Source organism: Prionailurus bengalensis, chromosome D2, assembly GCF_016509475.1.
Source record: "Prionailurus bengalensis isolate Pbe53 chromosome D2, Fcat_Pben_1.1_paternal_pri, whole genome shotgun sequence".
NCBI lineage: Eukaryota > Metazoa > Chordata > Mammalia > Carnivora > Felidae > Prionailurus > Prionailurus bengalensis.
Genome location: NC_057351.1, coordinates 86,719,530 through 86,735,263, shown reverse-complemented (window position 1 = coordinate 86,735,263; position 15,734 = coordinate 86,719,530). Strand labels below are relative to the sequence as shown.

The 15,734-nt window shown below is 57.0% G+C and overlaps 1 protein-coding gene across 4 annotated transcripts in view; it reads right to left on the bottom strand.

Annotated features, from left to right (window-relative positions):
• The window catches only part of INPP5A (inositol polyphosphate-5-phosphatase A), a 176,577-nt gene that overhangs the window by 66,203 nt on the left and 94,640 nt on the right, over positions 1–15,734 (bottom strand). For all 4 annotated transcript variants that reach the window (XM_043597945.1, XM_043597944.1, XM_043597942.1 and 1 more), the window contains one exon: positions 2,101–2,164. In XM_043597945.1, coding sequence (XP_043453880.1) covers positions 2,101–2,164 — 64 coding nt within the window. The remainder of the gene's footprint in view (positions 1–2,100; positions 2,165–15,734) is intronic.

The window sequence follows — 15,734 nt, the reverse complement described above, 5'->3', positions numbered from 1 at the left end:
CCCGCAGCCCCATGACCCCGCCTCGGTCCTTCAGCCAGCGTGAGCCCTGGCCGCAACCTCGGCACACGCTTCCTAGCACCGCGGCCCCTCGGGCCCCGCAGCGAGGCCACCTCCCTTCACCAGGCCCAGGGGGGCTGCTCCGGGGAGGGCAGGCCTCTCGGGAAGAACCCAGTGTCCAAACAGCTCCTCCCACGCCCCCCCCCCCCGCCCCCAGCAGCACCAGGGGGGTTTTCTCTGATCTTCACCAAGACAACACGGTGGGGCTCCTGCAGGCAAAGCTCACGGAAGTGGGGGGGGGGGGTGCTCCGAGGCCGGGCCCCCACGGGCTCTTCTCTCCCAAGCCCCCATCCTGGAGCCTCCGGCCTTCCGCCCCGTCAGCCGCCCCCGCCGGCTCCGGGGTCCCGGTCCGCCCGCCCGGCCCTCCGGTCTGGAGGCGGCACCGGCCCGGCGGCCTGGCTTTGCTGCGGGATCTCAGAGACGCGCCCTCTTGGGTCCGCGCAGGGCCACCCGTGCTCGCAGGTGCCGGGCCAGAAAGGGACGTCCCTATCTATCATCCTTCCCACCCACGGCTTCAGGGCGTCCTCAGATTTCTAACTGCTTGTTTGTGAAAATACAGGCTATTCTTAAAAAGTTCATTCAAACTTCTCACAACTTCTACGTTTGCTGTAACTTGACTCAGGGTGTAAGAGTGAACCTTCGAGAGCCGGGGCCACAGTGCAGGGCGGCGGCCCGCCCCACTCCTCTGAGACCAGCACCTGCTCGGAGCGGCAGCAGTGGCACGGCCACGCTGGGCCACCGCTGCGTCCCCAGGGTCCCCACAGCCTCCCGCCACAGACGTGCTCGGGGCATGGCCACTGCCACCATCTCAGCCCTTGTCACTGACGACACGGGGGCCCTCGGGGAAGGTCTGCTGGGGTCACGCGTACGTGTATCTAATGGATGGTTTTGAATAAACCACGGGCCAGCCAGGTAGTTTTGACCCATCTGATTTAGCAATAAAATATGTACGTAGATGGTCACTCAAAAAAAAAGGAAAAGTTAAATAGATCAGCGACACGTTTGACCCTGAAGCACAGGCTTAGTAGGAGTGTAACCCGTTCTGCTTCCAGCCCCGCCTGAGCGTGCTGTGTCTGAACACCTCTCCTCTGTGCACTCTCGCCCACGGCCCCGCTGCTTGACAACATGACACAGTGGTGTCCACGGTCTATCAAGTTCGGGGGACGGTGGCCTCCGGCCCGTCTCTCACCAGGTCTGCGTGGCTTCCCCAGTGGGAAAAGGCAGGTGCTTGTGTTTAGAAAACCGTGTGAAGCATCCTCAGGCAACAGGGCCGGTGAAAAATAGTCCTGCTGGCTGGAATCCTGTTCTTAACATCGATGAAATCACTACTCACGCAATTTAGAGAAGGCTCTGCTTCTCACTTTCCTGAGAGGTGATCTGTCTCGTAAGTGAGCAAAGATAATGAATCTGGACAAACTGACATAATTAGTCGCTCTCCATAGTTATCACAACTCCGGTGACATCTCAAATTAATGTGATCTGGCTCAAGAGCATCGTGGAGCCAGGGGACTCACACACAGGTGGCACGAAGGGACGGTGCCCAGCAGGGCAGGCGCACAGCACCCCAGCCGAGCAGGGCAGACGCTGGGGCCGCCCAGGCCGGGGGGGGGGACGGCTCACACGTGCTGAGCCACAGAGACAAAGGCTGTGTCTCCGGGAGGCACGTCTCCTCCCCCACGCGGCGCGCGGTGTTGGCCCAGACGCACGGGCACTTTTCACTCCACCGCAAACAGCAGCACCTGTCCTTCTGTTTAAAGCCAGCACACTCTCCTGCCCTTCTCCGCTTTCTCCCGTTGGGTACGGACCCAGACACAAGACCGTTCCCTTCTCCTCTCGACTGCGCTGCAGGAAAGCCAGTGTCACCTACGGGCCCTGCCCAGCAGGGGGGTGGGCAGGGCTGGGGTCTGGGGCAGGCCCGCCGCCCGGACCTCAGAGGGGCCAGAAAGCCAGGCTTCCCCGTGAGGTCCCTGGTTCGTGGCTGTGAGCCTCCCACAGGGACACGGGGTGGGGTGAGCCCTGCCAGAGATCCCAGAAGAGTCTTACCTTTAAAGTCAAACTGGTAGATGTTTTTTAAGGATTCATGAAGAAAATAAAAGCTTCCTAGTGCCTGCAGAGCAAAAAGAGAAGTCAAGTGAATGACCAGCACCGGGAACCATTTGAAAGCGTTGTTAAGTGACGCACAAAAAGCTCTTTTGGACCAGAAACAAAAGTTAACTCATCCGGACTTAATCACGGTCACGGGGAGGAGATGTCAGCCACGTCTGAGGCACAGGGGTGCGCACTCCGGCGCGGTCTCGCCTCTGCTGTGAGCGCCAGGGTCCAGCGGGAAGGGCTCGGGCACCCGCCCCCCGCCTCGGGCACCTGCCTGCCCCCCCATCGGCTGCACTCCACACCCCTCCTCGGCCCGCCCTGCTCCTTGCCCTCCTCCCCTCCTCCTCCACGTGGGGCTGCAACACCATTCCCCCCAGAGCTGCCGGGCCCCTGCCCGCCAGGGGCTGACTGTTCTGGGCATCGGGGTCGGTCCTGCTCCCCACGCTTGGGAAGGAGGCGAAGCCACAGAGGCCAGGCTGGGGGTGGGATGACCGGCAAGGGAGGCTCGCACAGCACACCTGACACTAACATTATTTGCTGGTTGTCTAAAATTCGAACTTGACTTGGTTATTTCCTAAACGTGTCTGTGCACGCATATATATATGCTTGTGTGCATACGTGTGCGAGCAGGAATAATGTGTGTATGTGTGCGTGCATATACGTTGAAATGCACACACACCTGTGGACACGTGTAAATGTGCACGCAGCAGGTGTTTGTGTGTGCACGTGTCTATGTGTAGATGCGTATGCATGCACGTATATGCGTGTGTGTATGAACGTATGAATGTGCACACGCATGTGCGTATCTGTGCACACGCACGTGCAGATATGTGTCAGTGCACGTGTACATATGTGCACACATGTGTATTCAGGTAGATACAGATGCAGATGTGCATGTGTGCATGGATATGTATTTTACGGTTTTGCAAAATGTGGCCACCTGAACAAGGGGCCGGGGAGACTTCCAGGCGATAAAACTGCTCTACGACTAGATTACAGCTACAAAACTATGCTTTGCCCAAACCCACCGCACTGGCCCCTAGGAAGGGTGCGTTTCACCGGCTGTACATCGCACCTTTACTACTGTGACTTCCGCAGACGAGCCCCGTCCTCCTAGAGCCCACCCCTCACGGCACAAGATCAAGCAGGGGAAAGAGCCCAGCAGGGCCGTCTGCCCCGAGACTGAACCGAGTGAGAGGCGGGGGGGGGCGTGGGCGCCAGGCTGAGGGGCCGGCGGGGGGCGGCACACGGGCGCTGGCCGAGCAGGGACGCCTGGCTGCAGCCAAGGGCAGTCGGGCCGCAGCAGGCAGGGCCTTGCTGGAAGGGAAAAGTGGGGTTCTACTTTTCACTCTGCAGGTCAGTCCCGAAGGGTGAGGGGAAGAGCCGGGGGAGGGTCGGGCAGACAGAGAAGGGCTGGTGTGCAGAAGGCTGAACCAGCAGGACAGTGACATGGGGGTCCCTCAGCCAGATTCCCAACTGCACACACACACACACACGGGCGTACACACAAGTACACACACGCATGGGCGCACATACGAACACCCAGCACATACGCACATGTACATGGGTGGGTACACACAGCACACATGGGCACACACGCGGGCACACACGCACAGGGGCACACACACACACGTGGACACACGTACACACGTGCATGCACATGTGGCCAAACCACCCAAAAGCAGCTGCTGCTGACACTACGACCCTGCATCCTGAACACGGCAGCGCGGGTCCCTTGTAAGAATCTTCTTATGACCACAAAGTGTTACCTCTGCAGAAAAGGGGCAGCGATGCCACAGAGTAACACTACCAAGCCCACATTAAAGTTCCCAAACTGCCTACAAATCCTTTATCCGCTCCTTTCCCCCCAGCCAGTCCAGCCTGGAGCTCGGAGGGGTGCCTTCCGCACTGAAGGGCCGCCTGGCGGGTGCAGAGGGGGAGGGGGAGGGCGCGGTGCAGGCAGCACTCTCATCTGGGTGACAGCCTGCTGCAGGGCTCTCCGTGGCCCCCAAACTCGGGGGCCGGGGGGGCGCCTGCTGGCTCCCACGTGCCTTCCCGAGGATCCGTGGGCAGGACCCTGCCCGGGTCCGCAGTTAGTGTGGGGGCAGGGGGTTACATTTGCCGGGCACACATGCAACCCCCACATGCCCTGACCCCAGCATCCCCCCACCGCACTTCAGCAGCCTTGGAATTCCAGTTCCTGGGGGTTTCCACATCCCGGGGCTCTATGTTCCAAGCCCTCCCGCCAATGCTGGCTGTCCTCAGGCCTTCCCCCAGGGAAGACGCTACGACCGCGGCCTCTGTCAGGGTGGGTCAAAGGGCACACAGGCCCCTGGTCCTCGATGCCGTTGCCGACTCCGCGAGGGACACCTGGGTTCAGAACCACAGCACGGGCCCACCCACAGAGGCTGCAGGCACCACGCCAGGCGCCCTGCAGGGGGCCCGGCTGTGCCTGGTGCGTGGCCCTGCCCCAGGCCCAGTCCTGGGAGCTGGCGGTCTCCTTCGGCCCAGGAGTCCAAGAGCAGAGAGATGACACCGTCCTCCAGTCCGAGCCCGGAGCTGCCTCACAAGCCTCCCCGACGTGACCCGAAGACAAAATGCGGACACTTCCGGAAGTGCAGGCGACCCTGGGGACCTTCTGAACCGCTCCAGTGGTCACTGCCTGAGGAGCCACAGGGACAGACATGGCAGCCTGGCAAGCAGAGTGGGCGGGAGCAGGGGAGTGCCAGGCTTCGGGCTCCTCCCCAGGGCACAGCAGGCCGCTCGCCGGAGGCCAGACGTGCGCAGACTTGCCAGAAACGCAGAGCGGAGGCCTCGTCCCGATTGGGAAGATCCTCTCGAGGCTGCGAGCACATCCGGCCAGCGGCCGGCCGGGGACTCGGGGCCGAGGGGCTCACCACACGCGGCAACCGGGCAGACTGCCCGCCTGCCCCCACCCTGTCGGGCACCCGCCCCGGGTCCGCTCAGAGGAGGAGCTGAGGCACCGTGGCGCACGCGCCTGAGGACAGCCAACCCTGTCTTCTCTTTTGACGAGTTGGGCGAAGGCCCCCCCAGGCAGGAGGGACTGCAGCACCACGGGCAGCGCGCGGCCCTAGGGAGCACGTGAGCAGGCCTGCATCCCTGGGGGAGCCTCCCTCGCTGTGGCACGCATCAGCCCTTGACAGCTGTGCCTCCCTTGATCCAGGAAAGAGCCCTCTGAAAAGCGTAAGCCCACCAAGGTCACGACAAACATTTAACTATGACCTTGTTGAATGTGATAAAGCCAATACAATGTTATGAAGTTTACAATAAATAAATGGAAAATAAACGGCCAACACAGGCATAGAAACTGTAATTCATGGAGTCAGAAAATCCATAATTAGCTCTAATGAATATTTAAAGTCAAAGTTCAAGCTAACTTTTTCAACGTTTGACCTACTCTATCAATACGGTTCAGGGCACGCATCTATCACAGGACACGACGACACCAGGACAGAGCGCGCCGGGGCCTGCCAACGGGGGGGGGGGGGGGGGGGCCGCGCCCGGCGGGCCTTCTGCCCACAGCACCTGTCAGCACTGTGCTTGTCATGTCGGAGAATATTGACTCCTTGCCTGTTTTACTAAAAACAATTAAAATACTTTTTACATATTTATAAACCTGACTGCCAAGGGTGCCTATTAATTCTCCATTAGCGAGACACAGTCCAGTCGATGCTGTGTTTCTGCCAGAACAGCGAAAGGCGGGCGCCCTGGACGGGGTGGGGACGGCCTCCAGGTGCGGCCTGATGGTGCCGCGGCAGAGCCTGGAAAGCCCGGCGCCCGGGGCTCTGCCGCGCAGGGCAGGTGTGGCTGCGCAGGAGACCCCAGCTCCCGTGCTCGGTGGAACGTGGCAGGGGACGCGTCTCCCGGCCGCCGTCCACCTGGGCATTCGTGTGAATCGCGGCCCACGGCTCAGCGGCCGACTCGGGGTGCAGGTGCACGCGCCACAAAGCCAGTTCTCAGCTCAACTGGAGTCTGCTGATGTGACGAATGGTCCCAGCTGGAGCCGAACTGTGAGGGCGGGAACCCCACCCCACCCCCACCCCACCCCCCACCAGCACAGCAGACTCAGGGCCGTGACCAGAGCAGCCGGCCTCCACACATCCGGTCAGAAAGCACCAGGGCACTGCAGCCGCCGAGCAGCCTCAAGAGGGCCCGTAGCTGTCGAGTGCTCCCACTTTCCGCGTCGAGTGATCCCACTTTCCCGGTGGGGCTGCCTCGGGCCTGGGCAGAAGCCGACCAGGAGAGAACACAAAGCGACTCTTACAAAGGCCTCCATCACTTTTTATTTGCAAACAAATCAAACGGCCAGTAATTTATCATTCCGGCAATTAGGTCAGCAGCCAAAGTACACATCATTAACCTGCAGGCCTGCAGCTTCCGGCTCGCTTTTCCGTGAAACAGAGAACATTCCTGCCGCCAGATCGACAGCGGCGAGAGCACATGGGAACACTCTCTTCTTCTGCAGACACTACGGAAGAGCGCCTGGAGAGTGACCCCCGGGGTGACGGCGGCCAAGTCCCGACAGCGCCCTGGGAGTCACCAGGACTCAAGCACTTCTCCCAGGGGACAGGTCGGTGAGGGAGGGGGAAAGGGCCGGGAAGCCAGCTGTGGGGTCTGCACTGGGGCAGGAGCGCACAGGGCGGGACCCCAGCACAGCACAGCTCGGGAAATCCCACCACGGGGAAGGGTGACGGCATTTATCAAAAGTTACGTGGGCTTTGGCGGGTCTCTGCTCCCCCGGGATGGCACATGATGTTGTTTCGATAACTAAAGCATTTTCAACTTATCTTTTAGTTTTTAAAAAAGTGCTTATTTACCTATTTTGAGAGAGAACAAGTGGTAGGAGGAAGGGAGCGCAGAGAGAGAAGGAGAGAGAGGGAATCCCAAGCGGACGTCACAAACCCCAGCGCGGGGCTCGAACCCACGAACCGTGAGAACGTGACCTGAGCTGAAACCAAGAGTCAGACGCTCAACTGACTGAGCCACCCGGGCGCCCTTCAACTTGTTATTTTTCAAAATTAGAATAAACGCATCTACGAACGGGAAAAAGAACTTTGTAAGATATCGTTGACAAACTTCTTCAAGTTTACAAAAAAATCGGAGAACCCTAGTTGTTCTAAGCTAGAATCAACAGACTGCAGTGGATCATGGCTGGGAAAACCTCTTCATCTGGAGAGAGTGACGAACCGTCTTGCGCTCTGTCCACTGTGTCCTGGCGCGGGCGGACAACAGGGAGGAAGGACCCCCACGTGACAGACGTGGCCTCGCCTGTGACGGTGCGGCGCGCGGTGAGCGGTAGAAGCTCCTCGTAAGGAGGGCAGCCGTGCTCTGAGGATGGCTACACGCATCCCTCTCTGGGCACAAGGCTTAGACGCCAGAGGGAAGCCTCGCGTGTGCGGCCCCCGGAGCAGCACCGGGGCGGGCGCTCGGCTCTCTCGATGCCACCCCCTTGTCCAGGGGGACAGCGATCCCTGAGCACAGAAGACACAAGCTACAGGGAGACGGGTGTGCCCGCTGACAGCCACGCGGACGCACGGAGAAGCTGGAGCCCTCAGGAGGGGCGCACGTGAACGCAGTGGCAACGCTTCCAGAAACACTGACGAACGACCAACAACGAATGCTTCACGGGAAGGCGGGGGAGCAAAATCTGACAAATCCCTGTGGAGGGGGGGGGGTCCTATCCAGCAAGGAGAGTAAACACATCGTACCCCAAACCTAGATGGGCTTCGCGGTGCCGAGAAAGAAGGGGCTCTGCAAACTCCACACGGCCATGGTAACAAAAACTGAATCCAAAGGAGCCGAAACAAAAAACGTGATGCTAAGATTGTATCGAAAAAGGAATAAAATGGCAAACACAACTTCAGAGCAGGGTTGCGTGGGGGGTGGCAGGGGGTGCAGGTGCCCACGGGCACCCGGGGTCAAACGGGGACTGCACAGGCGTCTGCTGTCTCCCCAGAAGCGGCCGCCATCTTGAACGGCTATGATCAAGGTCCAAAGGCACAGCCCTCAACTTCGTCGATGCCGGCTTACCTACCTTCTCCTCAGAACTTGGTTTTTCTCCATTTAAAGTTGTATTTTACAGATGTTCCCGTCGAGACACATAACTTCAGCTTCCTTTTAATGCTGCGTAACGATCCAAGATATAAAAATACTGCAATTTTTATCCATTCTTCTATTAGAGATGAAGACCGTCTCCGATGTTTTCACGATTACAACTGATGCTACAACGAGTGTGCCCCCATGGCATCCTGGCACACACACGTGCCAGGCACCCACACAAGCTGCCCACGTGTCCTAACTGTGCACGCACACAGAGGACACTGGAGTCTCTGGGTCACAGTGTACTGCGCCTTCAGTGCAGGTGTCATCGCGTTGCCCTGACGACCACACGTCCCCAGTATTTCAGGCAGTGGCCGCTGCTCCACACGCTTGCCAACGGTGGCGGCAGAAGACTCCTGTTCCCCAGCCCGACGGTGTGAAATTACACGTCAGTCGTTTCGACCTGCATTTTCGTTATTCTATCATCGCTGAGCCTCTTTTGAAGATTACTGGCAATTAGATTTCTCTTGTGAACTCCTTGTTCATATCCCTTGTCCACTTTTCTATCTACCTTTTTCTCACTTTATAAGATTTTTAATTTTTGAATATAATTTGGAATTTTTTTACGTGTTTATTTTTGACAGAGAGAGAGAGAGAGAGAGAGAGAGAGAGAGAGAGAATGAGTGGGGGAGGGGCAGACAGAGAGGGAGACACAGAATCTGAAGCAGGCTCCAGGCTCCAGGCTCCGAGCTGTCAGCACAGAGCCCGACACGGTACTTGAACTCACGGACCGCGAGATCATGACCTGAGCCAAAGTCGGACACTCAACCGACTGAGCCACCCAGGCGCCCCCTAATTTGCAATGTTTTCATCTATTACTTGCATTACAAAGAATTTCTCCCTCTTTAGCTTATCTTTTCTTTTGGCATCTTTAGTTAAATAAAAGTTTTTATTTTTAAAGTAATCAAATTTATCAATATATTCCTTTATGGTTTATGCCTTTACGTCTTACTTGGAAATAGTTCCCTAATCTGATTCCACAATGGTATTCTCTGTATTCTTATGTGAAAGCCTAAGGCTGTGTTTTACCCATTTAAGTTTGTATGGTGACAGAGACTTGTTTATGGGTATGGCTCAAGGTAAAACCCAGCATTACTACATTTTCTGTAGAAACCAATCATCTGGTCTCCCAATAACTTACACCTCTATTTCAACTTTGTGGGGGTCTGTCCATGACTTCTCCACGCTGCCCAACTGGTCTATCTCCAGTAACACATTTACCTTTATCGTACGTCTTGATAGTTACTAATATAAATGTCTCATTTTATTATTCCTCACAATTGCTTTCGTTATTTTGGGCCCTTTGTATTTCCAGATGAAACCTCAAAATGGCTGCTAGATTACACCAAAGGCATCCTACCGGGGTTGAGATTATAGGCCCACAGATTGGGAATAGGGGGCATTTTTAGGATATTCAGCATTCCTTCCCATAAATATGATACATCTTTAGGCAGATATTTTAAAATCTGAAGTGTTTTAAAACATCTTCTAGAGGCGCCTGGGTGGCTCAGTCGGCTAAGCGTCCGACTTCAGCTCAGGTCACGATCTTGCGGTTCGTGGGTTCAAGCCCCGCGTTGGGCTCTGTGCTGACAGCTCAGAACCTGGAGCCTGTTTCGGATTCTGTGTCACCCTCTCTCTCTGACCATCCCCCGATCATGCTCTATCTCTCTCTGTCTCAAAAATAAATAAACGTTAAATAAATAAATAAATAAATAAATAAATAAATAAAACATCTTCTAATAAAGTTTTATAATTTTCTCCATAAGGGTCTTGAAGATCTCTTATTAGATTTACTCTTAGTTATCTTTTAGTTTCTGTTGCTATCAGAAAATGTAAGTTCTAAAACCACTGTTGGGTTAGAACCGTTTGTCGCCAGGGAACAGGAATGCTACTGGCTGTTGTACATTAATCTTTTATTCAGCAACACTGCTCAGCTTACTTTGAGTTCTAACAATTGCGCACTCTCCCTGACGATCTGTAAGGACTATTTGTTTCAGTCTGTTTCTTCTCCATAATCTTCACACCTTTTTCTTTCCTTTCTGCTTGTTTCATCATGTTGCAGTGCTATGTGGGAAAAAGACACCTGGCTCTGTGCTGAGAACACTGTGTGTAGTGGGAAGGCAGCAGGGGATGTACCTGAATTGTGACTTTCTGATGAATTCAAAGTAGGATATGTAAAAAAGGTAAGGTCAAAGATGCCCCCTTATGAAAGAAACCGGACTGGAGAGTTTTCTGGGAGGAGGAGAATCCAAGAGGAGTGGGATTTGCTGGGAAACACGAAACCAGGATGAATCCGCCAGGCCGATGTGCCTGCTGGTCATGCACACAGGGATGCCGCTCAGGCAGGTGGATCATGAGTCTGAAGTTCCGGGCCAACGTGTGAGCAAAAAGGGACATTTCAGCTGCCTGTGAAGATTGATATTAGAAGCGGTGGGAATGCTGGGGGAGAGGGCTGAGCCCTGGGGCATTCTGCCAGCAACGTGCATCGGCCGAGAGAGAAGCGCTGGCGGAGGGGAAGAAGGGACAGGTGATCGTGGTCTTTAATTGGCTAAAGCGGTGAATCGCTTTAGGAAATTTAAAAATGTTAAGCCAGCCTTGCATTCTTGGCATCAACCTGGATACTCATGACACATGCCTTCATGCGTTGTTGGATATCTTCCCAACGCCGTGTTTAGTTTCGCGGTTTCCAACCTTGTCTCTGTTCTCATCACCCCGGCGAAATGACTCTCTTTAGTGACGTTCCACTCACAAACCCAAAGGACACTTTTCACGACACAGGTCACTTGCCCTTCCCTCGTCCTTTATTTCCAGGTTTGAGGACTAGCATCTGTCTCTCTGGACTCTCCTCCTCCTCCAGGTGACGACACACCGGGTCTCCTCGGGACCCCTCTGGAGCCTCTTCCCTCCTCCCCGCTGTGGTGGCCAACTCCCCTCCCCCCCCCCCCCCACCGTCTTCCAGCTGGCAGCTCCCGCATGCACAGCACTGGGCCTCCCCTTGAAGGCCAGCCTCGTGGGTCAGAACTCGGCCCCCATGTGGACTTCTCATCAGGAGCCGGTCTCTCCCGACTCGGGACATTACTCTGTCACTCACCCTCCCACACCCTGGATACCTGCAGCCGCCTCCCCCCCGCCACGTCTCTCCTGCAGTCCCACGCCAGCAGGACCCCTGCTTCCTGCACCCCCACCGCCCCCTCCGCCTCTTCACCCGATGTCAGGGTGACCTGTCAAGAAGAGGCTCTGGCCCCGTCACTCCTCTGCTCTTCGGTGACTGCCAGGACACGGGTCCTCCCGGCTGCCCTTCCACGTTCCCAGGCCCCGGCCCAGCACACAAAGCCCTGACCACACTGGCACCCGGGGCTGGAGCAGGCTGAGGCCTGCCGTCATCGGGGCCTGTGCCTGCTTTGCCTTCCCTGTCTCAGCTTCTTCTCACGTGGCCCCCTGCTGCTGCAGGTCTGCATGGAAAGGCTGCCTCCTCTGAGCAGCCCTCCCAGACTGCTCATGCAGAGCCCTGGCCCAGCAGAGTCCCCCACCCTTCCGCAGGGCCGTCCGCTCTGGCTGCATGCTTGTTTCCTCCTCGCATGTGCCTTCTTTGCCAGCAGTCGGGAAGCTCCCGGTCAGTGTTCTCGGGACCTCTGAGTCCCCAGCTCAACACCTGGCACCAGGCAGGGACTCCACAACTGCTGGTAAAGGGACAGGCGTGGAGACGGGCCTGCGGGACCGCCTGGTGGGTGGTGTGGGAGGGCCCACTCAGGTTTCAAAGGACAGCCTAACGCACACCTCCCAGCGCTTCCAAGAAGCTGAGCGTGGCCGCAAAAAACAACATACTTTTTATCCAAGAGGGAATAAGTCCTTCACGAGAGTGAGCCCGGAATCCTGGTTGTAAAACAATTTAATAGACGGAGTAATAAATCAAGGCAAGGTTACTACAACACTCATTAGATTATAAATAATAATAAATGAAACAAAGCTTTTGTTTAAATCAGCGTAGAGCTTCATTGATCTCTTCCGGTATAACACACTCGCGGACGGCCCATCTAATCGGATGAGGCGGCATTACTGCCCGTTCCACCCGGCATCACCCAGGAGGGGGCCTGTGGGAGCAGGTCGCTGTCAGGACCGGCGCCCTCCCTCTCAAAGCGGCTTTGTAGCCATCTAAAATGAGGCCTGACTCACGTACAAAGTACTAACTTTCCAATTCCAGCTTCTGGGGCTGAACACGAAATGACGGCACGAGGGTGTCCCCCGGTCTGACCCTCGCCACAAGCCCCTCTCCAGGCCGGCCGCCTGCTCCAGAAATGCACGTGTAATTTCATTTTGTCTCCCGTCCAACAGCCGGCCTTAGAAGTTAATTAAATTGGTTGTCCATTGTGTTCACCTACTTGCAAAGTTAATGATATTCTGCTCCTGAATTAAAGAGCATTTTATAAAGCTTGCACCACGGGAGCTGGCGTGCTATATGAGGGGTGCCGAGCCCTGTCACAGCCCCGGTGGTCGTGTCCCCAATTAGGCAGCCCAGCGAGGGGCCTGGCAGGGAGGGTGAACACACAACAGCCACTTAACATCACACGTGGTCACGATAAATCCCCCAGACCGACGCGCCTGTTAACATTTCACATCACCACCGCGACGGGCACCTGACAGGTGCGGACGGCCTTCTGAGACGGTCCCCGGGACGGGCTGCCTGGAAGGGGGCGGCGCATCGTGAGGGTGGTGACGCCAGACCCTCGCGCGCAAGGGACACCGGGTAGAACGCCTGACTGGGGAGGCAAGGTTACCAGCTGGCCCAGGAAACGGCCTTCGAGAGCGGGCTCGCACATCCACTCACACACCCAGTCACTGCGCAGATGGTTACTGGAAACTTCTCTGGGTCGCGTGGTCTTGGGCATCCGACAGGGACCGAGGAGTAAATGGCCTGAGACGCAGGGGACAGTGACAGGTGCTTCACACAAAGGATCAGCCTCTGACCACAGGGGCTCCGTCCACAGGATGCCTGGCACGGCGGCGCGTGCGTGGGGGGCTCCGGGACAACACCTGGGGCTTCTGCCACGGAGGCCGGGCCAGGCGCCTGAGACCGGCGCTGCGGAGAGAAGGCGTCCAGCTTGACGCGGCTGTGAGACTCCGCAGGCAGACTGAGAAGGAGACTGGACGTTTGGGCCTGGGGTCCAGGACAGAGGTCTGGGAGCCGATGCAAATGTGGGCGGACAACGTGGACGGCCGATGGCCTGGGTGCCGAGCTTGCCGAGGAGGGAGTAGAGCCAGAGGCCCGGGAGCAGGACGGGACGGGGGCGGGTGGTATCTCGGAGGTGAGTGGGGAGGAAGGGGCAGCTGCGGGGCCAGGCAGGTGGAGGGCACGGGGACTGACCCCCCCCCCCGCCTCCAACCGCAGAGGCCAGCGGCGCTGTGCACAGCCACCTCGAACGGCCGACACTCGAGACTCCTCACGGTGGCTGCAGGGACGGGGACCCCACCGCGAAGCGTGGGGAGTGCGGCGCTCCAGGAAGCGAGGGGGCCAGAGACTGGCCGCAGCTGCAGGGAACCGTTAAAGCGTTGGCCCAGGGAGGACGAGCCCACCCGCCACGTCCTGCGTCCTCCCGCTGCCTGGACGCGGTGGGCCGTGGTGGCGGGTGCACCCGCAGGACACCCCGGAGTGCTCTGGGGACGCGGTCAGGCCCCGGGGGTTCCTTCCCACAGGACAGTCGCCAGCCGCTGAGCACATTCAGACCTTCCCTTCCAAAACCGAAACCCTACTGACTTACACCTGACTCACTATATTTCACCAACTAATGCCACACAACCGGCGGGAAAAGCCGGTCAGTTGCTCACACGGTCTTTATTTGGGAGGAAGGGAGGGCGGGCCGGGAATCCGCCTACGTGACGGAGCTCCTGCCGTGAGCCGTGGGCGACAGTGACCACGGAGCCGCTTTGCAAGCACCCCAGGGCATGCTTTAATTTGCCTCGCCTCGGTATTTTCCCCTCCAAACGAGATGCGTCTGCGATACAGATGCACTTCTCGATAACATGCATTTTGCAAACTGAGTTTCAATAATGAGCAAAGAAAAATATCTTAAAATAACCAGTTTTAATTATGAGATTTACTAAGTCATTTTTTTCATGTCTACATGATTACAAAACTAAATCAATATACACTTTTATGCCAATTAAATTATGTGGAGCATTTGCATCATAATCAAAACAGCTCTTTTATCTTTCCTCTTACAAAAATCATTAGCTTTTCAATTACAATTTCACCCTCACAAACGTGGAGAAATCCGTTATGTGCGTGACGGACAGAGGATAATTGAAGTCCAGTGCACTTGAAGAGATGACTGGCACCAAACACAAGCTGTTTACAGAATTCCTTCTGCCGCGGGGAGGCTTGGGGCAGACAAAACGCTACTAAAAAGACTTAATTGATTTTTAAATTTCCATTACACTGGGAACACCATCTACTTCGGAATCAAATAAGTCAGTGGGTCCCTGTAGGCGGAAATGCTACACAGCAGCATTCTGAGTGGGCCGTGTCCTCCCACAGCCTCACGGTCCGGTCACTGTCACCGGTCCCTGCGGCACGAAGCCCGGGGGGTGTCGAACCCTTCACTTCCCACCGCGAGCACATGCGCCCCGCGCCCTCCTCGGTCCGCGTCTCTGCGTGAAGAATGTCCTCGTGTGGGTCTGCTGGTGACAGAGTCCTCACGGCTGCACCCGAGCGAACCTGTCCGTGTCACTCTCTCTCCCGACAGGTGCTCGGCGGCTGCTGCCCTCGGGCTAACCGCTGCCCCGTGAAGGCAGCTCATCCCCTCCCCACGCGGCCTCTGAAACATCCTCTGCGTCTGTGGCTTTGCTCGGCCTCACTGTGGTCTGTCGGGGTCCCCGGGATTCCTGAGTTTGTGTGTTGAGGTCTCTCACACTGGAGAACTGTCATTTATTACCTCTTCAAAAATAACTTCTTGTTCCTCTCCCAGCTTTGTCCTCAGGCTCTAACCTCAGCGTGTCAGGCCTCGCACCTTCCGTGTCCAGTCACGTCCACCCCATCCTTTCTGCGTCTCTGCGGTTTTAGCGATGTGACTGGGGCAGACGCATCAGGATGGCCTCAGTCACCCCTTCTGTAAATAGGACTAATCATCCAATTCCTTCTCCGTGAAGGTCACGGGAGACCCCATACACATACCAGGGTCTGTGAGAGAAGCCGCTGCGACACACAGCTCTCCTCCTGCAGCCCTAGTCTGGGGGTCTGCCGACTCAGCCTCCGGGACGCGGGTCCCGAAGCCGGCATTTCCCCAAAGGCCCTCCAGGTCAACACGCACGGCCCTGACCGTCACCCCACCTTCTTCCACCGGGGCCCCTTCCTGGGTGAGCAAGTTCCTCTCCCGGGTTTGGGGGCCTCCGTCAGTCAGCGGGCGGCTGCGTACCCGACACGGGAAGACAACCCCGGCACCTGCTCTCCAGGGTTGCCAGGAGCCCTCGTG